Genomic DNA, 25,165 nt, shown 5'->3' with positions numbered 1-25,165 from the left:
GTCCTTTCGGGTTATATTTACTCTTTTAACTTTTTTTTTTTATGAGGATTTTCCACACTTGTAATGAAATGTTCCAGACTGAAAGCTTTTATTAACCTTAAAAACATACTTCTTTGTAAAGAAATCAGCTCAGAAAACATTTTTAAAACAGTTGATATATGTATGCTTCTTAATGGTTATTGCATGATATCAGAAAATACATTTTAAAAAACGTGTTTGAAGTAGTGAAATTCTTAGAAAAAGTAGAATCGTGCCAAGGTTAAATGTATGTTGATTAGGCTTGTATTTAACTGTAAATGGAATTACCAAGTTAATTATGCAAAAATTAAAGTAAAAGTACTCTCCTAAAGGCCGTTGAGTTTGATTACTTTCCAATAAGTTATCAATATGAATATTTCATCCAAGGACCAGAAAATAAGCTTTAGCTGATAAATAAACTTGAGATTAAAGAAGGTAAGCGATTGTTATGAGTTGTAAGAGCCCCTAATAAAAGGATCTTTTAATAAAAATAAATTATAAAACTGAAAGATAAATAGATAAACTGAATAAAAAAAGTAAGAGCCAGGTTTTAGGAGGAGACCACCTCTTTTAGATGTGAGCACTAGTCAAGGAGCTAGAGGCTCTGGGCTCTAGAATTCACTCTTCTACCGTGGCACTCAGACGTGTCGTTTAACCCTGCTGAGTGTCAGCAGTTTTCAAATAGAAAAACACTTGCCTACATGACAAGGCTGCTGTATATAGTGATTGTTAAAGTGCTATGGAAATTCTAAACTATTGTACAAATGGAATATTCTACTAGCTTTCATTGGCTAGTGCTGCCAAATAAAGAAAACTTCTGTGGTTAAGTCTTTCATTCTACTTTTTTTTTTCTTTTAAGTCTTTCATTCTAATGTTTTGTTTTCCATCCTTCAAACTTCACTTCGGGGAAAATGATTTTTGTCTGAATGCATTTTATTGTCCCTTTGTACAAAGCCCTCAGCAAAGGGCAGCAGAGACTAATAAGATACAGAGCCCAGCTATTAAATAAACTACCCTCCGAGGTGAACCCGTACGCTATTTACTGTGTGTGTGTGTGTGTGTGTGTGTGTGTGTGTGTGTGTGTGCATGTGCGCGCGATCGCTTCGAAAAACATCTTCTGAGTCTTTAAGAATAGTAAATCTGCCTTTCGGATCCTACAGTATCAATCTACTATGAGCAGCTGGCGGGTGTATATTGTATTGCATCCTACTAGTTTATCCTGCCTTGCCTTAGGGTTTCAGTCTAAAACAATTAGCAATGGGAAAGCATCACACCTGTTTTGTGTCCATGTATATTTTATAATTATTTGAAAACTCATGGGACTTTGACATGGGCTTGATATTGAATTACAGTTCCACCCATCTGTCAGACTGAGAATGTGCTGTGGAGCTGCTAGGGGTTGGAATGGGACAGGGATGAGTGTGACTCTGAGAAGGCACCCTGAAGTATCCTTGTGGTGATGGCAGTGTTCTGTATCTTGACTGTATAGAAGTCAGTATCCTGGTTGCAATAACCACATAATTTGGGGCTTAAGTCCCAAAATCCGAGTATAATTAAATAGTGCTGCAAAAATCAATAGGCCTAGCTCACCCCGAGGCACAACTTTCAGCCAAAGGATAAACAGGCCTGCAAGGTGAACAATAACGTAAGAGAAGTACACACTCCATAGTAGCATCAGCTATGATTCTGTTGTGAGGTGCCAACAAGTGGGTTCCGACCAATAGGGATCCTGTGTACTACCAGGTCCTAGGCCACCCTCACAATGGCAGCCATGTGCCATCCCCACATAATGTAGCCATGTGTCACTTCATGGCTTCATTGTGGGTTTTTCCTGCCCTTCTAATTTATCAAGCATGATGTCCTTTTCCAGGGACTTGTCTCTACGGATAATCTGTCAAAAGTTGTGAGGTGAAGTTCCAAAGTCTCACCATCTTTGCTTCTAAGGAGCATCACCAGCCATACAAGATCACAAAAGCAGCATTTGCCCAAGGATAAAGCTCAGAAGGCAGGAAAGAATTGGAAAGAAGGGTAAATGGGCAAGTTATAAACACAGGGAGGCAGAAAGAAGGCTGTTAGATTGTGGCAGTGATCAGTATCCTGACTCAACATGTGTATGAATTGTTGAATGGGAAAACCAATTTGCTCTGCTAACTTTCACCTGAATATCAATGCAAAATTATATGTTTTAAAAAGCCTATTACCAACGTTTTTTTCTGTTGTAGAAAATGCAGGCAAAACCAGAATGAAGTGTAAACTGGAATGTAAAGAGAAGTACTCTTCCTCTTTTGTTAGACTTCATTCTGGGTTTCTTTTTTCCCCAAGTGTGTGTATGTTTGCTTATTTTTTTATCTTAAATGTGTATATACTGCTTGTGTGATTTTTCATTCCATGTTTAGGAATTTTGTATCATGTGAACTTCCCTTATATAGTTCATCAAAGACAATTTTCATGTGGCTACATATTCCACTATATGGATTATCTATAATTCATGTGATTATTTTCTAATTATTGGATGTTTGTTTCTGTTTTGTCTGATAAATATTCTTATACATAAATTATTTCCAGTACCTCTTATTTTCCTTTAACCTAGATTTTTACAAAGGGAATCAGTGAATCATAGTGCATGAAGCATTTTTAAGATTTATGTTACCAGATTGCTCTATGGGAAAATGATAGTAATTTGCACTCTCATCAATAAGAGCACAAGAATGGATGAAGCCCAAACAAGAATTAGAAACAGGAGAGGGTTTTGCAACAGAAAGATTCCGGATTGGGGTATTTATATAAAACAGGGTTTCTCAACCTTAGCACTATGGACATTTGGGGACTGATAGTCATTGTTGTAGGGCATTTGTCATGTGAATTTTAGAATGTTTAGCAGCCTCCCTGGCTTCTACCCACAATCTTCCAGTAGCACTTTCTACTAGATGTGACAACACAAATTATCTTCAGATACTGACAGTGTCCCCTGTCAGGTGGGAGTGGGGGGCTGGAAGGGACAAAATCTTGCCCAGTTCAGAATTAATGATCTAAGGATGTAAATGAGCAGACTCAACTCACTGCTATTGAGTCGATTTGGACTAATAGTGACCGTATAGAGCAAGGTAGAACTTCCCCTGAGGGTTTTCAAGGCCATAAATCTTTGCTGAAGTAGAACGCCTCATTTTTCTCCTGTGGAGTGGCTGATGGATTCAAACCGCAGACCTGTGATTAGCAGCTCAGTGTGTAACCACAAGAGCTCCTTAAATGGACCTAAATGGGCAATGATGTTTTATTTTGGGGTTTCTCTGATACACACTAATGAGCCTCTCAGGATTTTTTCTATGTATGTATCTGTTGACTACGGAGCACACTCATTTCTTTAAGGCTCTGTAAATTGCCTTTGTTACTACTCAGCATGTATCTTTCTCTGCTGATGTCATTGTTTTTAGGTGCCTTCAAGTCAGTTCTAACTTACAGCGACCTTATGTTCCACAGAATGAAACACTGCCCGGTCCCGTGCAACCCTCCCCAGTGCAACCCTCCCCATCGTACCTATGCTTGAACCCATTGTTGCAGACACTGTTGAGGGCCTTCCTCTTTTCACTGCCCCTCTACTTTACCAAGCATGATGTCCTTTTCCCGGGACTGGTCTCCTGCTACCATGTCCAAAGTATGTGAAAGTCTCGCCAACCTGGCTTCTAAGGAGCATTCTGGCTGTACTTCTTCCAAGACATATTTGTTTGTGTTTGTTTTAAAACTTTCAGTATTTTTCTCCAACACCACAATTCAAATGCATTGATTCTTTGGTCTTCCTTATTCAGTGTCCAACTTTCACATGCATATGAAGAAATTGAAAATACCATGGCTTGGGTCAGTCTCTGCTGATAACCTCCCTGAAGTCCTGAGTATAAGAGAAAATTTAAACAAAATGACCACACTACCATGTGCTTGACCTTACAAAAATCATTTGCCCTGCTATTAATAAAGTATTTGTGTCCATCCATATTCTGACCCTCTTTGTATTCTCAATAAGAGGACCTGACAGAATTACGATGATTTTGATCTCGTGACTTTGTGTGCAAAGAATAAAAGGAAGGAACTGGGTGTCTGTTGACTAACGTCTGAGCCTTAAAAATTCTATTTAAGCAGCAAAATCATATTTTAAGCAGCAAGAGTTCCGAAGTCGAGGTTTGTCCTTCAGATCCACAGCTGGCTTTACCTTTGGCTCTTGATGGAATGCATCTGTGCAAAAGGCTCACCTGTCTTGTTTCTGTAACAAGAGGGGGCTCAAAGAATTTGTGGGAATAATGGAATGGGAAGATAATGGAATTTTCCCACAAACTTTATGTTAAAATGCCATAGGGCCATCAAATGCACACTCTCTTCCTGGTTTGTAGCCATATAAATCAGTTATAGTTGATCAGACAAAAGACAAACTTCCATTCACTGTGAAACATTAAGAACACAAAACTACATTGTTCAGAGCACGTATTTGTTCAATGAAAACTCTCTATCTTAAATGATAAGAAACTCATTTAAGCTTGTCATTCAGGAAAGAGACTATCCTTTGATGTTCTGGAGCTGGTTCATTGTTCGAGTATAAACAAGCTGAAGTTCCAAAGGTTGGCTTTCCATTGACTCTCTGTACTGCCTGTTTCTTTTTTGTTTCTTCACCGTAGGAGCAGTCTCACAGGTGCTGGACAGCCTGGAAGAAATCCACGCACTTACAGACTGCAGTGAAAAGGACTTAGATTTTCTACACAGTGTTTTCCAGGATCAGCATCTTCACACATTACTAGATGTAAGTCTTTTGTTTTTTTTTAATTTGGGGCCAATTGCTCATCTAGCACTAATTTATTATTTTAGATGGATTTCCAGGTGTCCATCGTACCCAACTTTTTCTCAGTTGCCTTCATCTATGGGACATGTGGAGAAATCACCCACTTCAGAGTCACAACTAAGGTCAAGTTGATGTTCAGTGTGAGTGCACTATAGCCTAGCAAAATCTCCCTCACACACACACACACACACAGTATGTGTGTTTTTAAAAACGAATAGAGTAAAACTCTAGCTTACTGAAGGATCTGTATTTTTACAAGAAGAAGTCACTGCACTTCTCTGGGATTGCTTTCTTCTGCATTAAACCTTGTTCCAAAACACTGCCCCTCAAGCGTGAGAAGAGGAGAAAGAAAGGCACCTGGAAATCTGTGCAAGTGCCATCTCTTCTGACTTGTTATCGCTGGTATTCCTAGGTCCAGTGTTTCCCCTTAAAGCAGGTGAGAAGATGTTCCGTCTTTAACTATGACAGGCTCCACTGACAACAGACTGGGAGACAAGGGGAAATCAGAAGCTGGCAATTTACAGCTGCTTTCATTTCCGTCCCAGTTTCAGTAAAATTCCTTTCCTGGTAGACTTAGTTCACTCAGCAGGGGGAAAAAAACGTTCTTAGGTGGTTTGAAATATTAATAGATGTTAGTCTTTTCACAAGGAAAAAAACCCTCCTTTAATAAAAGCACAGTATTTACCTTGGGATGCTTAGAACTATTTGGTGCCAACTCTGATTAATCTATCATACACTGTAAATTAAACTAAAACAAACTTCCCCAGAATGTATTCTGCAGCGCATTGTTCTGGGGGGTGGTGAGGGCTGTGCCCTGATGGGTGGAAAAATAGATCTTACCTTTGTTGGTTAAAGTGTTAATTGAATAAGTAATTCTTAGAAATGCTGCATTCTTTCTTCACTTTATACAGATTCACGGCAGACCTTAGTGTATTGATGGCTCTGAGATATCCTAGTGCAAAGCATTTCTCAATTGATTTGGACATAAAACTTCAATTTGCTATCCTGTAGGATCTTGTTTTGTTAAAGACCACTTTGGGAAAAGATTAGAGATTGCATCATGTTAAAATTACACGAAGTAGAATCATAGACATTTAATAATTGTTCCTTGCCATACATTCTTTTGGTCAAATTGAGTTATTAATCTCATCTTTTATGGTGATTTTGACTTACGTATATGTGTGTGTATTCATCAGAGCTGGCTAATTACCATAATATGCAATTTCCAAATCTGAGCGATTTAACAGAATAAAAATTTCTTTCTTGCTGACATGACAGTTGACTGTAGTAAGTGAAGGGTCTTGCTTCTGCACAGTCAGAATCTGTTACTTTTGCACACATTCCAGTGGCAAGTAGTAATCAAGTATACAAGGGAGCTGGGAAATGGAGTTTAGAAATGAATGTACTCATGGAGATAAGGAAATATGAAGGGACTTCAAAAATTCGTGGGAAAATGGAATGAAAAGATAATGGAATTTTTTTCCTAACTTTTTGAATCCCCCATTAAGCCCCATGTAAGTCTTCTCTTTAGTATAATTTATCTTGAATAATTTAAAAACATTTTTAAGAAACATTTTAAGTTAAGTTTCTTTCAGATAAATGTTACTTTCCTTTAAGATGATCTCCCTGGGCACCAGTTACCCCCTGAAATGCATTGTTTGCTGGATAGCTTGTAGCAAGCATTCCATTATCACCCTCATCTTCTTTCTCCTCATCATTGTTGGCATCATAATTGTATTATGTGTTAATTAAATTAAAATATTGCCTCCATTCATTGGCTCTTTAAAATGCCTGCTATTCTATATCATTGCTTTACATCGTGCAGTAAGTTTTCATTAACCAAGTTTTCTACCGAAGTCAAACCCTGTACTGTCACCAGTTGGTGGATTATTTAGAAGAAGCCACAGCAGAGTGTGTAGATTTTGTTTATTTCAGTGTCAGCTATGGCTAGATCATTACTGAGTAGATAAACTGAAATTCGTTAGAACCAGGACTTTTCATTATTTGAAGACTCAAATCCCAGCGCCATCAAGTGGATACTGACTCGTAGCAACTCCTATAGACGGCTGTGAGTGTTCACAGGAGCAGAAAGCCTCAACGTCCACTGCTGGCAGGCCAGCACTTAGCCCAGCGGCGCCAACGAGGGCTCCCTACTTAAGGTCTCAGAGAAGCCCAAATTGGTTTCCAAATTTATATTTTCTTATTCATGTAGGACACAAACTGGACTTTCAAGTTGAAAATTAGAAAAACAGATCTGAAAACCCAAAGGGTTTCCCAGATGAACGCATTTTGCAATTGTTAGTTGATGGTTATTCTGTCTTCTCACTTCCTTGCAAATTTTTTCCTACTACAGAATAAATGTTTACTGTGAGGGTTAGCAATGTTACAAAACATTATTAAATGACATATTTATCTGTCTACGCCAAACTTTGACAACTAAGTTTTAAACATTCACCCACCATCTGTCATACCTCTGAACAGCTGTTGGTGTTTTCTACAGACTGCCGTTTCCATAGGAAATAGGATGCCCTGCCTAATTAAGATTATTTTTGTGGGAAGTCTTAAAATCTTTTCTGAAAATACAATTTAATCAGTGATTAGATTAATAAAGCCAGAAATATTTTTAAATGTAGTGACTTACTTTGACAGCCTATACGTAGACTTTTATAATAGATTGAATATTTTAAAATGTTACGATAAATTTGTGTTTAAAATCCTCCATATTTTCTATTATCTCACAGCAAAACACAACGGTCATCCAGTCGATTCTGACTTCTAGCAACCCTATCTTTATTATAAGGTTTTACTCTTTGGGGAGAGTTAGAGAATTGTCCCATTTGGCTTGGAGTTGGCACTGGAAAACTATAACTTTTGATTGATGTTTTGCTTTTGTGAGATGATATTAAGTAGTCATATTTGGGAGTAGCATATTTTGGGTACTAAGGACCGTCCTCAGAGGGGAAAAAATAGGACTTCTACCATAATTTGGTGATAATATTCTGAGAAAGTTGCAGTCTAACAGGTAACTTTCGGTGTTTAAATCTATTGACAGCCAGGAGATGTCAAAGCTAAAATTTTTGTAGTATTTTTAGCCCCCTCAATTTGCACTTAGACATTGGATCTAGTAATGTTTATCTGAAGCCCTTCAGAGGCCTGGATGCTGAGCTATTGGTAATTTCTCAGGACCCCCTCCAACCTTAAGATCCAGTTTTTAGTAGTGTAAATAAAGCTATAAGGAAGCGTGGGCCATTTGACCAATAATTTCTTTTTCAAGAATCTCTCTTGATGATATGATCTGCTACAGATGGTGATTTACATACAAAAAAGCTTTTTCTTTCTTGTGAAAAAAATGAAAACACGGTAACCACAGAATTCTAAAATGGTTAAATAAATTGTCGTAGTTCAGTATATCGGGGGAGGGGAGGAATCAGCTTCAGCAAAAATGCAGCAAATATGAAAACAGGTAGGTAATATGGTCCTGTACTACTTGTCTTTCAGGAGTATAGCTTGAACTGCACTACGGCCTACGTGTTAACGCCTTTTCATTAGGCTTTCTGTTTCATGTGCTACTTTTCCCCTGATGGAAACATAATGACGATTTTGCTTGACTAGTTACAAATAATGAAAGGTGAACCTCCCCATCGCCCACCCCTACCCACTAGAGCAAGTTTAACAGGGTCACAGGATCACCATCATCTCACTGCCATCGAGTGCATTTGGACCATAGGGACCCCTGTGGGTTTCCAGACTATAACCGTTTATGGGAATAGAAAACCCAGTCTTTTTCCCACGGAGCTGCTGGTGGTTTCGAACTGCCAACCATGAAGACCATAGCCCAACGCATAACCACTGTACATACAACCAGGACTCCGTAATACAAGGTCAATACATAAAAACTGTTTCCTATATATGAGCTGTGCTGTGGAGTAAGCAAGCTTTCGGCTGCTACCTATAAAGTTAAGAGTTCAAACCCATCAGTGTGGTGAAACCTATTGGGAAGACCCTTTGGTGAGCAGGTGGTTTGCCTTTGCTATATTCACGTTAGCATAATACCAAGAGACATTGCAAACGGCTCTCACAGTGGGAGCGATGACAAATGGCATCATGCGGAAACTTTGCTTTCTGACGAAGGATTTACTGTGAACTCTACTGACTTAAAAATGCTGCATTTCTTTATTCTCCCAAGACTGTGAATTGTATAACATTATTCATTTTCAGTGGAGCGAGGAGGACAGCTTCTCAGAGCAATATGTTATAGGTCTTTCTTTCTACACTAACGTACATATTTGTAATTTCCCAGAGGTCACTATTTTTTTTTTTGCAAATTCTTTTCTTTCTTTTTTTGGGCCATAGCATCCATGTTTTATGGCAAACTGACCTCTGTGACGGCAGCTGTTCGATAGTGAGCCATTTGGCCCGAGTGCCTTCCCCTAGTGCTCTCTGTGGTCCCAAGTTAGCTTCTGTTTTACATCTTTTTTGAAAGGAATGTATAATTGCCCCTGCAAGTCTCACTTGAAGATACAAGTCCTTCCAGTTTCCTTATTTGTTCAGATGAATTGCTTCTTAAAACAGGAATTGCCGTGCACTTTGGAATATCACGCATAACAAACCGGCTCACTGAATGCCATTGTCTTGTATAGCATCACACACAATTTCCCAAAAGGCAAAGGAATTTTCCTCAAACTTTCAAAGTGCAGCACGCAGTAATTCTCCTTTCTGCTACACCCAAGGGAGGGAGAGGTCTCCCTGCTGAAAGGAACGTGACCTGCTCCATTAAAGACTAGCTGGTAGCATGTGCGATGTAAGAACACTCCACCTCTTGCTTCTTTGTGTGGCCTTTCAAACCTTAGCTCACAAACCCCGGCTGCCAAGTTGGTCTTGTCCCATTCTCCTTTCGCTCCTCACCTCCTCTATTCACCTCAAACTCACTGCCGTCCAGCTGATTCTGACTCCGAGTGGCCCTGCAGGATGGAGTAGAACTCCCTCTGTGGGATTTTGAGTTTGTAAATCTTTACAGGAGTAGAAAGTGTCATCGTTCTCCAGTGGAGTGACCAGCGATTTTGAACTGCTAACCTTATGGTTAGCAGCCCAGGACCTAACCCAGTACACCACCAAAGTTCCTATAACCATCTACAGTAGAAAGTAATTTGTGCTTAGGCTATTTACACAAATGGTTGATTTCCACCTGTAGGAATTTAAAAGTCGAGAATTAGTTTATTGCATCAGTAATTAAATAAAATTGCTTATGAGATGTATTCTGCTGGTGTTAATGCAGGGTTTTTTTGTTTTGTTTTGTTTTTCCTTGCAAAGCAGTATTTACATTCCATGTAAATACCACTTATAAATGTAACTAGGTGCTTAACGCATGGAACACACAGGTTAGGAAATGAGATTTTGACACTTTTTTTAATAGCAAGGAAATGTATGTAATAATAAAAGTTTCTCACACAATTGAGCAAACTCTTCGAGCTGGTATTAAAAAATACTTTATGTCAGAAGATTGGGTTAAAAGCAAAATAAAATAGGCTTTATTCTCTTCTTCTCTTACTGAGACCTTTTCTCCTGTGCTTTCTTCTACTTGGTCAAGAATAGGCATTATGCTTTGTTTCTTAGTGGGCTTAATTTTACCGTCTTTTTTGTGTATTTTCCAGTCTTTTGCCAATATTAAAAAAGCCTAGAGAACAGTCAAGTTAGGTCAGCTGAGGCCAGTGTTTGAGTTTCTCCGAAAGACCCGCCAGTGGACCAGAAATCAGTTACATTAGCCTATATTGTGGAAGACAGATACGATCACCACTGTACCACCAACGCTGCACAGCACATTATCCTATATTGTGAATTAGGAGGTTGAAACAAGATGTGATTTCTTGGGTTCAAAATGAAATCCTCATAAATGCATTGTTCAGATGAGCTTGAAAACAGAAGCAACTCTGTACACAGACAAATAAGACCTAAGCCATCAGGGACCTCTCGTTGTCAGTACCCAAATATTTTTTAACCGCTTTAGGAAATCTTGAATTTGCTGGGATATGTCGATTTTTCTATTAACTTTATTTGCTATCAGAAGAAAACTTTTAACAGCAGATTTCATTGGAGTAAGTTGTTAACCTGGAGTTGTTGGGTGGTGCAAATGGTTACCATGCTCAACTGATCACCAAAAAAGTTGACAGTTTAAATCCACCCAGAGGCACCTCAGAAGAGAGGCCTGGTGATCTACCTTCCCCAAAATTAGCCTTTGAAAGTCTGATGGAGCACAGTTCTGCTCTGACACACCAGGAGGGAAAATCTACTCAATAGCAAAGGAGTGGGGAATATACGTAGATATAGATAGATATTATTACCAGGCCAGTTGAGTCCCGTCATATGATTCAAGTAAGTTTGTGATGATCTTACTAAAACTTGATTTAAGCTTTTCTGGAGTCTTCTGGAAAAAAATAGCACACAATAAAAATTATGAATAATAATGCGCAAATAAAATGAAAGTACACCCATCATGTGAATGGGAGTGTGCTTCTGTGCCTTTCATCTGCCTACCAAGCTCACTGCCATGGAGTCAACCCTGACTCCTGGTGACCCTGTAGGCCAGAGGAGAGCTACCCTGGTGGGTTTCCATGACTGCATATCTTTAGAGAAGTGTAGAAAGCCTCATCTTTCTCCCACGGAGCAGCGGCTGGTGGTTTCAAACTGCTGAGCTAGCAGTGACAGCTCAGTATAAAACCCACTAGGCTGCCAAGGTTCCTCTCCATCTGCATACTGGAGTATCTTCTAAAAGTCAAATGGTTTAGGTCAATTATGTAGACTATAACTGTCCTATATAACATGTAGACTGTATAGAAAATAAAGATAAATTGTATAGAATACCAAAATCACCAAGTGACTTTTACTATGGTAAATCATATCATAATGCAATAATGCCTAATGGTTCTTCAGCTTTCAAAATGGACAGTTTATATGTGTTCTTCCCCAAAGTTTAATTGTAGCTTCTTAAAATTTTGAAAATGCCATTTAAGTTTTTTCAGTGGGTTTCTTTCACACATGGGTTTCCCATATCTTTGCAAGAGCATTTCCTCATGTTTATCCCGAAGACAGCAAGTGTATGTACACACTTCAGCGAGAGAAACAGATTTTTAGATTCCCCCCAATTCCTAGCTTCAGAAAATCAGGTACAGTATAATAGTTTAATATTAGTTCCCTATATTTTAGTATGAAATCCCCTTTTCCTTGAATTTTGTTGGATATCCAAAGTATTGGGAAAATACTGTTGGCTATAGAAAAATACTGGTGAATCTGCTAGGTTCACTAAAAAGACTTGGTTCCTGTTCAGCTACCCTTCTTCAGAGATAATTCACAAAAGCTATAAGCAAATTCTTAATAATGAAGTCTGTTTCCAGAGGAAATCACTTTAATTCCCATTGTTGCCCAGTATAATCTTGCACACACTCTTCTTATGTGCTTTATTAGAATCACAGCCATATCTCATTACGTTCTTGGTGCTAAATATTTGATTTGTGCAAACTTTAATTCTTTACCAGCCAAAAGCTTCTTCAGTGTCTTTGAAGAGGGTGCTAAAATGGCGGTTACTGATGAACGTCATGCAACTCGACAAGCCCATTCATCATTTGACCCATAATTGCAAAAGTCATACTCTTGTCCCAACGAATGCACCTTTCGTTTTCTCTGTGCAGCATAAAAGGGGGAAGCATAACCCCAGTGGCAATGATTTTTGTGGGTTCTGTCATACATTGTTTCATTTTATTTGCTTCTTTATTTTAAAGCTTTTAAATGTTTTTACTTTAAAGGGCTTCTGGTTGAGGGCTAAGAAATCAGGAGAAAGTGAGATATTGTAGAGTCTGGTCAAAAAGAAAAAAAAGAAACTTAATTTAGTGGGGTTTTTTTTTTTTCATTAAATAAGAAATAAGATACTAAGGGTTTTCATTATCTTCATGTCTGCTAGTGTAGTCCCAGGAGAGCTAAATTTCATATTGCCTACTGTCTTCTCTGTTTGAAACCCACCAAACCCAACCCATTGCTGTGAAGTCTAATCTGACTCATAGGACTGGGCAGAACCAGCCCAGAGGGTTTCCAAGACTGTAATCTTTAAGGAAGCACATTCCTGTGTCCTTTTCCCACAGAGCAGCTGATGGATTTGAACTACCAAAAAGCAACCTATCTAAATTGTGCAGTGTGGCCTCCTAACTGAGCTGTGTGGTCATAGCTGACCCCTGGCAAAGACTGGTGTCTGTGAGTGAGACAGGGTGGAACAGTCTGTTCCTCATGCAGCTGTTCACATCTCTTTGGTTTGCCTTTTTTTTTTATGTGCTGAATGTAAAATTTGCTGATAACTGTAATTCCATTAGAAAGAGAACACACATATTTATAGATTTCTTCTTGTTTTCCCTCTAGGGACCATTAACTACCATTTTCCCTCCCTCCAACTCACCATCCCCACCTCAGTTTTGCAAATACACTTGACATCTTCACATTTCAGGAAAGCAAGTAACAAGCACAAATATGTTCATATCAGTCCGCCTTGAATTTCAGCTTCTAGAGAAGGAGTCAGCAATCTGTGGTCTTCAGGTCAAGGTCAAGGCAGCTACTTGTTTTTGTAAATTAAGTTTTATCGGAACAGAGACAGGCCCATTAATTTATGGATTGTCAGTTGCTGATTTTGCTCAACATAGCTAAGTTGAGTAGTTGCAACAGACACTGTATCTGCCGTGAAGCCTAACATATTTATTCTCTGGCTAGATAACGTGAGAAGATTACCCACTGGTGTCAAGGCGGTTCCAACTCAGTGATCCTGTAGGACAGGGTAGAACCGCTCCTTAGAGTTTTTGAGACTATATAACTCTTCACAGGAGCAGACAGCGTCATCTTCCTCAACCATCAATCTCGTGATTAGCACCCTGGTACGCAACCCACCTTGCCACCAGGGCTTATCTACTGTTGCTATAAATGGAAAGTCGTTCACTGACAGTTTAAGATGCTCGACTTCAGAATGAAGGCACCAACTCTAGGGGAAGGCTTTCTCGATCAGCCATAGGGGAAGGTACTAGTCTCCTTGCATCATCTGTGAGTCTGATGTTCTTTGGAGAGCTCCATGTATCTTGGCATCAATCTTTCCCTGGGTCTAAGACGCTCAACCCCGGTACTTGTTTTTGGACAAAGGACAAACTCCATTCCTGGCTCTTCTTTCTTGGTAGCTGTAGATCCCTCCAGTCTCTGCTCAGCTGTCTAATTTATTTTCGGTCTTAAAAAAGATTAACTCAAGACACAGTAGGCACACAAAATACAGTCCTATTGATTGTATCCTTTCACATGAAAACAACTGCCACTCACCCAGCCCCTGGAAATGGACATCGTGCTTGGTAAAGTAGAGGGGCAGCCCCAAAAAGGAAGATCTTCCTGCCACAAGGTGGATCAACACAATGGCTGCAACAATGGGCTCAAACATAAGAACAATTGTGAAGATGGCCCAGACCCCAGTGTACATAGGGTCCCTATGAGCCAGAATTATTGGCCCCTAACTACAACAATCCTGCCTTATTAGTATCGTGGAGGTGAGGATTTACAGCACAAAGGATAATTACATCAGATGACTGAATGGAGGATAACTACATCATCTGGAGAATCATTGTCTAGCCAAGTTGACACATCTTTGAGGAGACAGTTCAATCCATAACACATGGCAAAGTGAACAATCGGTTAGTTAATATCTTTTAGATTACATATCATTTAGTATTTTTCTCCCATGATCTATTATCAGGATTCTCTCTACAATGCTTTCCCAAATGTTTGCAGAAATTGTCTCCTGGGTGTGAGACATTGTAATACAAGCTGAGAAACTATGGTATGGATGAAAGAGTAGGGTCAAGGAGCCAAGATTCTAGTCCCTGCTCCTCTTGAACTGTATGACCCAGAGCACACTGCTTCACCTCCCTGGACCTCAAGCCTCTTCTTTGTAGCATGGGGAAGTGTAACCGTAATAATGTAGCAGACCTTTTTAACCTTGACACTTTTCCTAAATAAGTCAAGCTTGAAGCACATGTACAAGTAATTAAATATGGTTAAAATATATCTATATATCTTAATTTTTAAGAAACTTTTTCAAATTAGGACCAAAAGCAAATGATACTTGTTTCTTAAAGAAACAAGCTAAAATCAGTATTCCCATTGTGCTTATTTTTATGATTCTCTAATTTTTTTTCAATTTCCCTTGTATAATTCTTGTGGATTGGTAAGGTCACCTTGATGCAGAATTGACTTGAAGAACCAGGTGATAAATACCTGTTTACTCTGTCCCATGTGCCATACTGTTTCCTAAAGTTAAAGGGCTCATGGGTCTGGATATGGAAAATAGCCGCTCACAATCACTATATTCTATAATCATATACTTCAGGCAGCCAATTACAAAGACCTGCTTTCAAAGCTCTAGCCTCTATCCACTGGAGGGTCTGCAAACACGAGAAATTGTGTGAATATAGTATTTAGATATCCATATGCAGCCTATAAGCAAGTGTGTTTTTCCCAACTATATTCCCTTCAGAAATGCTCTGATGGATCTCCCCTTCCCTGCTTATATAAGTTAAGATTTGCAGCTCTATCTGACAGAAAACTCCCCAGTTACAGTGGTTTGAACAAGAGGGATTTTTCACTTCGGGTGAACTAAATTCAAAGATTAAGCAGGGCCATGAGTGGTAAAAACCAAAAACCAAACTCACTGCCATCCAATCAATGCGGATGCATAGGGAGTTCCATATCAGAGAACCAGGCCCCTTCCATCTTATGGTCCAAAAGGACTGATCAAGCTCCAATGAACAGGTCTCCATTCGAGCCAAGAAGACAAAGAAAGGGGAAGATGGGGAGAGGCCAAGCACGCTTTCTCCTTTTTTTCAGGCATTGTACTTCTTATTTATGTTTTCAACATTCAGCTGCATACAGCAGATACACTTAAGTTTCAAAGGGCAGAACTTAGTTGCATGGTCACACTTGGCTGCAAGAAAAACACCAACGTAATTTCAAAAATCCTCTTACTAGAAAGTGGAGAGGAAAGGCAATCTCTGCCACACCACCCCTAGAGGGCATCTTGGAAGGATCACATTCCTTTAAAGAATTAGAACGCTCAGTCCAAATCAAACATTTAATATCACATGTAATTATAAGCTTGTACCTTCTCCCTAACTCAAGATTGAGGTGGTGGGGGGTGGTCTTTCCTTTCACCACCTTCCTTCTCCATGGGGCTGTTCTTTAGACTTCTAGGAATGGGCTAGGGAGAAAGGATTACATTCAAGGGGCAAAAGTCCTATTCGGGAGCAGGTGCTACATGTGTGGTTCTCTCTTGGTTGTTGATGCCCTTGATGTGGTAGGCATCCAAATGTTAACTTTGGTCTTGGTTGCAAACATAAGACTTCTGCTTCATCAGCATACTCTGCGGCTAGCCTCAGCAGCACCCCGTTGGCTCTTGCCTCTAGGTGTTATCTCATATTAATTCAGAGTCTTCTGGTTGGTTTTGTACAGACAGCCCGCTTAGGCAGGGTTCCATCGAGATGGTTACCTTCTAAGGCATCTCCTTGGCTTATGAGAAACACACACATTGTGGTCCCAACGTAGCTGTGGGTGTGGGCTGCCCAAGGCAGCCTTCTGCTAGAAAGGACACTGGCACCCAGGCTGTTACTCCTACTGCAATTAGTACTACTAGTATTACTCTCAAACTTCTGTCCCGAGCTTAAAATTTACAGATGCCTAAGGGCTTTATCAGATTTCTGGACCCCCTTCTGATATTCAGTATGCCTGAAATGGGATCCAAGAACCCATGCATATATTTAATGAGCACCCCACCCCACCCCCCGATTCTACTACAGTGTATCAAGAAACTGCATTAACATCAGACCTACAGAGCCAGGCATAGCATGGGAAGAGCAAAGAAAAAAGTCTCCCACTGATGGAATGAGAGAAGTCTGGGGAGATGTGGGATTATTGTTGCTGTAATTGTCAATACGCTCCCCATTTCCACCCTGCCTTCCCCATTTGTATCCCTCCAGTTTCCCTGCCCCTCCTTGCTATCTCATCTTTGCTTTTAACCAAATACTGCCCGTTTGGTCTCCTACGGTAAACTGATTGCAGGGTTTCAATGATTTGCGAAGATGTCCACTTGCATTTTATCAAAACGTTAACATTAGTCCTAACCTCAAAATTCCCCTTCGCCTTTTAATGATACCAACAAGACTAGCAAACCCTGGTGGTGTCGTGGTTTTGCGTTGGGTTGCTAACCACCAGGTCAGCAGTTCAAAACCACCAGCAGCTCTTCAGGAGAAAGATGGGACTTTCTATTCCTATAAAGAGTTACAGTCTCAGAAACTCACAGGGGCAGTTCTACCCTGTCCTATAGGGTCGCCATGAGTCAGAATTAACCTGATGGGGGAAGAGAGAGAGAGACAGAGAATATTTCTGAGGGAACTTGTCTGCAGTCCATTTGGTGTTGGACGAGACTTGTTTGAGCACCCTTTTGTTTGGAATACGTCTGTCCATGTATGAACTGAAACCCTAAAAGCACTACTTTTAAATTTTGCCTTCATATTTATTTAACCTCCTTGCATGTAGGAGTACTCTCATCCTTTAAAAAGAGTCACTGCTGGATAGTTCTCCTTAGGGATTCTTATGTATGCTGGGGCCCAAATATTTACCAGTCATAAAGATTTATCTTCCTTCAGTAGCAACACATCAACTAGAATCAGAAGAGTACTTTGAGGCATTGTTTCGCCTCTCAACAAACACCACTGGTATGCATAGTGGTGGAAGGAAAACAAAGAACAAAACCAACAACAACAAAAATCCCCACCTATTTTAGAGAAGTTAGAAAATAGAAGAGTTTCAGACTAATCAAGCTAATTTTTAACTTTTCAAAGCATACTGTTGACTGTAGGGCATTTTGTTTGACATAAAAATCAAGCTTTAGCTACATTTCTAAACTACAGAAATTGTTCTCCAGAAACTGAAATTAATTTTCTTCTAATAGTCAAACTTTGGCTCCCTTGTGGTTGTGGGGTTTTAAAATAGATTTCGTTGCTCTGCCGCGTCTTCTCACACTCTTTGAATTTGCCGATTCTAAAGGGAAACATTTATGTCCCTGATTTTATCTTGAAAGATACCAGCTCTGGCACTGTTAATGAACAACCCTCGTCAAACAAGCATAAACCTTTTGTGAGAACAGTCCTTCCTAGAAGGAGTTAGGTCTGCCCTTTCCCAAGATTTAGGTTTCTGCGAAAATTCTTTCAGCCTGGTCTTGGCCAGAAAACGCTCTTTCATTTTACTCCGCATTCATTTTCATGTTGTTGAATGTTATTTCTACCAGAGGAGGGAAAAAAACCCACTGATTGTTGAAATTATGATGGATTTAAAATAACAAGGAAGTTGCCACATTGACAGAATTTAGGACCATCTATTTAAAGGTGATTTTTTAAAGAAATGCTGGAGACTCTATTCACAAGTTTCACTGAATGAATAAGAGATTATTAACAAGAGAATCCCACTGGCATCCACTTGCCTCTTTAAGAGGAAAACAGTTTCTAGTGAAATAATAAGTATGCGGCTCTGAACTTGAGCAAAGGATAAATGTTGACGGGCTTTTCTTCATTCCTTTTAGCTGTATGACAAAATTAACACGAAGTCTTCACCACAAATCAGGAATCCTCCAAGTGATGCAGTACAGAGAGCCAAAGAGGTAAGTGATCTATTTTGTCACTGTGTTTGGGAGCACGGGCGCTGCACATTGAGGGGACGTTTCCTGGGGGGGCACAGTGCATCGCATTATACTGAGATGTGGTATTTGGAAGTTCATCACACCACACGGGCAAATCTCAGCAATCATATTGCCTTAGCAGATTTTTATTTCTGCTTCTACCACATAAACTTAAAACAGGTTAGCATGTCCATTTGGCTTCTCTCTCTCGTTTATGTTACTACACTTGGTAGAAATAGATATGCTCTGAAATTGTGAGGTGCTTTTTTAAAGGTGGTCATGCTTGAGACATACCTATTTATAATTCATACACTAAGTTCAAAAATTGTTGGCATAACTTGTGAGTGTACAAGGCTTATCTCCATGAAAAACTTGTTTTTAGACCTTCCCTTATACAGACATCAGCTTACAGAAAGTTTCAGAAATGGAAAGTCATCTATTACCTATATTCATTCATTTTCCTGTCACCTCAGTACAGAAATGCTTCTTTTTGCCTAACAGGTTTCAGTCACTATTTAGTTGAATGGAAATATTTGTATAGTTGCGATCAATCCTAACTTTGTGTAATAAATCATTTTCCATGCTTTTACTTTTCTTCTTAAATATGAATTCTAATGATTATATCATTTTCTTGGCTATCATTAAGTGATAATCAACTTCCCCCATGGTTAGACACATAGGTTTCTTTGTGTGTTTGTTTTGTTTTTTGGTGTTACGAAGGTTTGTATGCAAGTAAGCATTTCTCCCTTTTTAAAAATTGGTATCTTTGAAAATGAGCATACTAAGTAAAAGAGTAGGTAAGATTGGAAACACATGCCCTCTAATGACATTCAGAGTATATCCACGGATGAACAAGACGGATCACCCAGTCTGTCGGGCTTGCTCCCTAGCTCAGGGCACCAGCAAGGTGTTGCCTCTGACTGCCTACTAAGTGCTCATTGAAAGAGCTGAGATTAACCCAGCACCAATAAGGACTCTGACTCCCCACCCGATCTTCACAGCACCCCAATAGAAAGAATCTGAGACACTAAGGGGACAAGTCTTTGTCTCAACTGGCCAGTAAATACCTGGTGAAGCCTGACCCTAGCCATGCTTCGGAGACCACACCTCTGTATTTAAAGACCCAGACAAAATAGATAGATGATTTAGTGCTTCTCTTTCACCAGTAGAGAACTTCGAAGCATACCATAAGCAAAGGCAAATTGGTTTAGCATCATTACCCCAAACAAAACCACAACCCACTGCCATGGAGCCGATTCTGACTCATTCTGTATAAGGTTCCGGGTTTCTGAGACTAAATCTTTTCATAAGTAAGCAGCCTCATCTTTCTCCTGAGCAGTAGCCGGTGGGTTTGAACCATTCACCTTGCAGTAATCAGGCCAGTGCCTAACCCACTGTGCCACCAGGGTTCCTTATCACCGTAAAACAATATGAATTAACAACTTATCTATCCGCTGTGAAAGCAGGACCATTTGTGTTGAAGGGTATTTGGAAAAGAAAGCGCCCTGTCATTTTGGTTTGTGTGTGTGTGTTTCCCAGAGGAAGTGGTTAAGTAGCAAGGTATGGCATTGAAATCCAAGCATGAGGCCAAATGACCTCACAAGTGCCTTTCCTGCCCTCGAATGAAGCCTCTGTCATGGTCTCCAAAGTGAAGCTGGAGGGCTTCCTTGGTGGAGGGAGGGCGTTGTGTGCCCCTAAGATGCAGTCCTGCTGAAAGTATGCTCGATTGGTTAGGCTTGGGGAATTCAGTTTAGAGCAACATATGAAACTGCTCTCTGAATCCAGCCACACACTCCAAATAGCAGCAGTATGTTTAATCTGAAGCTAAGGCAGAGACTTGCCCCGCGGCTCGTGTCACAAGTTTTACGTGGTTAAAATCCATCCTGGCCTTACTGGATTGTTTTTGAAAGCCAATCTGATCCCAAACCAGCCATTTTCACCTGTTCAGAGAAAATATTAAAATGAAGAACATTTGAATGGGAGAAGTGTGTTGTTATCACTGTTCTTACTGTTTTCTGGGATTCCCTGGCAATTAATCTGAGGCGCTATTGGCAAAGGCATAGTTTGCTCTGTTTGGGGGAGCTGAGTGTGAAGAAAAACATTGATCCCATTAGTCTGGAAGGAAAATTGCTTAAGAGTTTTTCTTCTTCAAATTAGGTTTGCTTGAACCTATATCATTTTGATCTTGCAAAAAGGGCCTTGCCATTTCTGCCAATATAAAAGAAAGCTGTTATTAGCTTTATTACAGATTCTTTTTTGATGGTGAATTTGGAAAAAGATTTGTAGAGCTATTTTCCCATTAAATTAACCAAATTACTTAATCGTATAATAAATATGTTATGTATGGACTTGTCATTTTATTTTGTATTTTTTAGTAGCCTCTTGGGTTATAGTTGGTTAATGTGGACAGACTATTAAAGCAACTTGTTTGTTTTTTTTCTTGTTTTCTATTTTTATTACCATCAGTACAGTTCTTTGAATTAATGACCTTTGAAGCAAATGATGAGAATTGTTTTTCTAAAATAATTGTTTAGCCTGCCACAAAAACCCATTCCTAATTTAAAATTTAATATAATTTAATATTTTCTAGTTCTTGTATCATGCTTGAAGTACTTACTATATATATTTCTTATTTTTTAGGTATTGGAAGAAATTTCATGTTACCCTGAGAATAATGATGCAAAAGAACTAAAGCGTATTTTAACACAACCTCATTTCATGGTAAGTGACATTTGAATTTCCATAAAACTAAAAGAAATTTCTAATAACCCTCATGAAATACTGCTTGCTTTGTCAACTGTATTTCTGTCCATGGACTATTTAGCCACATAATGTCAAGATGGCATATACTGTTTATCTACATATGAGGGGAGCTTCAAAGACTTTCTGGGAAATTTTCATTTTATTTTCATTCCATTTTTCTACACACTTTTTCAAGCCCTCTCATAATATGTATCCCTCCATATAGTGTTCAGACTACATATAATGTTTCTCTATATGTTACTAAGATTGTAATACTAGGTAACACCAAACACATAACCATGGTTTTGTTTACTTTGTATCACAGTTGTAAGGAGACTGTTTTGTAAAGTGCAACACATGGGCTTGCCTTTCGTCAAAATCAACAACTGATTTAGTTTGTGTATCAGATTGGCTATCTGTGAGCTTTGACATACAAATATTTGAAGAAACAGTATCTTTCCAACTTTAACCCAGGTATTCAAATGGAATTTTCTCCTCAAAGTGACCACTTCGAAGCAACTCCATATTCACCCTCACTCTCCTACCAAGAGGATAATTTTTAAAGACAGGTGACTCATCCAATGAGTTGTAGTAGGAAATCAGATTTTACACCTTTAAGTGGGTGCATTTTTCACAGATTATGTTATAAAGCTAGGGATTGACTCAAATCCCACCTGTTCTGTAACAAAATGCCCTAACCTCTAAGATCTACATCGATCTCCCCTTTCTTTCCCTCCTTTTGCACTTGTTTGTATTACCCTGCATAATGTTCTAATACGTGCCCCTGTGCAGGGAGCCCTAGTAGGTTAGGCATTAGGCTACTAACCTCAAGCTTGGTACTTCAAGCCCACGAGTCACTCCATGGGAGAAAGATGAAGCTGTCTGTTCGCATAATTATTTACAGTCTCAGAAACCCTGCATAGGATCAACTGCGAGTTAGAATCAACTCAATGGCAGTGGGTTGGGTTGGATTGGTGGGCAGCCTAGTGCTTAACTAGTGGGAAAGTTCTGCTTTGAGCATTGTACTCTTAGAAAAACTCCTGACTCACTGATGTCTAATCATTTCTAACTCATACAGACCTTATAACACAGTAGAATCACCTCTGTGGGTTTCTGAGGCTGTAAACCTTTACAGGAACAGAAAGCCTCATCTTTCTCCCATGGACCATCTGACGGCTTTGAACTGTAGACTTTGTGGTTAACGGCCCAACACATAACCCACTATGCCACTGGAACTCCTGTGTGCTCTCTTAAGAGCTACCTATGTGGTATCAAATTGACAACAGCAACTTGAAAGATTATATAGAAACTTTAGAGGGCAGTGAGATTATTGTTAATGGCCAATGAAAAACTCAGAAGAAAGGTGAATAGTTACAGAACTTAAAGAATGTAATGTCAGTGTCACTGAATTTTATATTAGAAACTCTCGAATTGGTGTATGTCCTGCTGGGTATATTTTCAACAAGTAAAATAGAATAAAAATATAAAACCCAAATACATGAGCTAAAAAGACCACATATTGTATAATGCCATTTGTGTATAATATCTAGAATAGATAAATCCATAGATACAGAATGTAGACTAGTTTTCTTAGGACCAGGGAGAGTTGGAGGAAATAAGAAGTGATGGATGGTTCATGGGTCCGGGGTTTCTTTTTAGAACAAGGAAAATGTTCTAAACGTAATGGTCGTCATGGTTATACAACTCAATGAATAAATTAAATGCCATGATAAAAATAATCCTTTTTACTAATAACTAATCTTGTTTTCAGTTACCCCATTCTTTCAAATAGATTTTAGAAAAGATCCATTACTTATTGCAGTTACAAAATATGAAACATAAAGAATAGATACTCCCCCCCAAAAAAGATAAAAGGCAAATGTCTTATGCTTTAGTGGACTAGAAAGTTACTTCTTAAATTTTTCCTTTTAGTAATATGAACTACAATGGCAACAGCAAAAAATTTAACCAGATTTTGCACCCTGCTTTTCCAAAAACAGGATGCTTAAAATCACCTAAGGTTGCCATTAAAGTTTTATCATTAAGTAGAAGATTTTTTTTTAAGTAGTAGATTGTGTCATTTGCAGTTTGGAAGTCTTTTTTTCCTTTTCTTTAAACTAAAATTTGCATCTTTTTTTATATTCATTGTCAATCAGTGAATTTTTAAAAATTATTCTGCCACAAAGCTGTAATTTGCCCCATACATACCCTTACTACAGTACCAAAACTGGAAGTATTTCTTTCTTATTATGTGATTATTCTTAAGTAATTAAAAATAGCAGCTATTTTAGCTTAGTACCAATTGCTGTATCATACCTTATGATATGATTTCCTTACTGTTTTATTTCACACTATCATTTTTAAATGTCTCTTCTTAATGACCTGTAAGTGGCTTCTTTTTAATTCCCTTTTAAAAAGTTGTTTCTGTTTGCATGTGAATTAGAGCTTTAGGTTAAGTTCTATTTTGTGGTAGTAATCTTTTCTACAGTGGTAAATTGTGGTTAATATTAAATACAGCCTTATTTGGTAATATAGTTTGAGCTTGTTTTTTTTTTTCCTAAATTTGATTTGGATATTATTTTATGACTGTGAGCTTATTTTTCCTTATAAATAATATATTAAACACAAGTATCTACTTAATTGAAAAGAATGAATAGAATTCATTTTTTTAATGCAAAGAAATAACATAAACGCTTTGTTCCACCCATGAAACCCTCACAGACTGCTGTGGTCCTGCTGAGTGCTGCTTGTCTATATATCCTCCAGCCACATAAAGCATGTGTTCTAGAAAGCTAGCAGATGGTCATTTTCCATTCGTCTATTTGGGTTTTGCTCTGTGCCATCAATCTTAGTTTCTGAATCAGACAAAATTAAACCAGAAGATGAATCATTTGCCTACCGAACACAACCCCCACACTTAGGCTCTGGGAATCAGTGCAGCGTGCAAACGAGGCTCTAAGGAGGTCAAGCCCCCAAGGGTCATTGCAGAACTCTGGTCAAGCAAACTTACTCTGCTTCTGTTCCCTCACCTAAATCTCAATTTGACCTGGCTTCTGAGACCCCAGAAAGAGCTGCCATTTCCATTAGAAACCCAAGCACATACTCTTTTGATGACAAACAGCATTCCTTTCTTCATGATTAAACTACGCTCACTGTCACCGAGTCAATGTCAACTCATAGCAACCCTACAGGACAGGGTAGAGCTGCCCCTATGAGCTCCTGAGACTGTGACTCTTTTCAGGAGTAGAAAGCCCCATCTTTCTCCCAAGAAGTAGCTGGCAGTTTCGAACTATGGACCCTGCAGATCGCAGCCCAACTAGTTTCCACTACGCCACCAGGGCTCCTTCTTCATGATTAGTCCCCTTATTTTTGTCTCATATGCATGCCTTTAATATTGCGATAGCTAAACTATGGCTTTTATAAGCCTTCAATTTAAGTAACTCAAGTAAAGATGCTAAAGGTTATAGTTAGAGAGCAGTTTTCCTTTCATTCCGTTATCTCCAGATATTTCATTACACCACACAGGCCACAAATTAAAAAAGAATAGAATTTATAGCCAGCATATAAGAAAATGGCATTTGTATCAAGTTCCAAACATCCTGCTACTCACCAGTAAGTTCTCTTTGAAATGAAAGCATCCATGCTTATGAAAAGCTGCTTTTTATGATAGCACAAGCAATGCAGCAAGTGGAAGGATGGCCTGTTTATGGAGATGAGATATTGATGATCCAGGGTGTCCAAAATGACATTCAGCTATTAGTACAAAGAAGTCACTCTTTCGTAAAGAAAAGGCCTTGCAAGAAAAAAGTCATAATAAGAATTATCAGCTTATTTTTCAGCCAGGCAAG

General features: G+C 39.0%; 1 protein-coding gene across 9 annotated transcripts in view; it reads left to right on the top strand.

Annotated features, from left to right (window-relative positions):
- Positions 1 to 25,165, top strand: part of CASK (calcium/calmodulin dependent serine protein kinase) — a 512,028-nt gene that overhangs the window by 433,272 nt on the left and 53,591 nt on the right. For all 9 annotated transcript variants that reach the window (XM_004714576.3, XM_045289402.1, XM_045289401.1 and 6 more), the window contains 3 exons: positions 4,680 to 4,801; positions 18,480 to 18,557; positions 21,216 to 21,296. In XM_004714576.3, the coding sequence (XP_004714633.1) occupies positions 4,680 to 4,801; positions 18,480 to 18,557; positions 21,216 to 21,296 (281 nt within the window). The remainder of the gene's footprint in view (positions 1 to 4,679; positions 4,802 to 18,479; positions 18,558 to 21,215; positions 21,297 to 25,165) is intronic.

Source organism: Echinops telfairi, unplaced genomic scaffold (assembly GCF_000313985.2).
Source record: "Echinops telfairi isolate 266 unplaced genomic scaffold, ASM31398v2 ScPeMD7_26;HRSCAF=91, whole genome shotgun sequence".
Taxonomy (NCBI): domain Eukaryota; kingdom Metazoa; phylum Chordata; class Mammalia; order Afrosoricida; family Tenrecidae; genus Echinops; species Echinops telfairi.
This window is presented reverse-complemented; position numbering and strand designations above follow the sequence as displayed.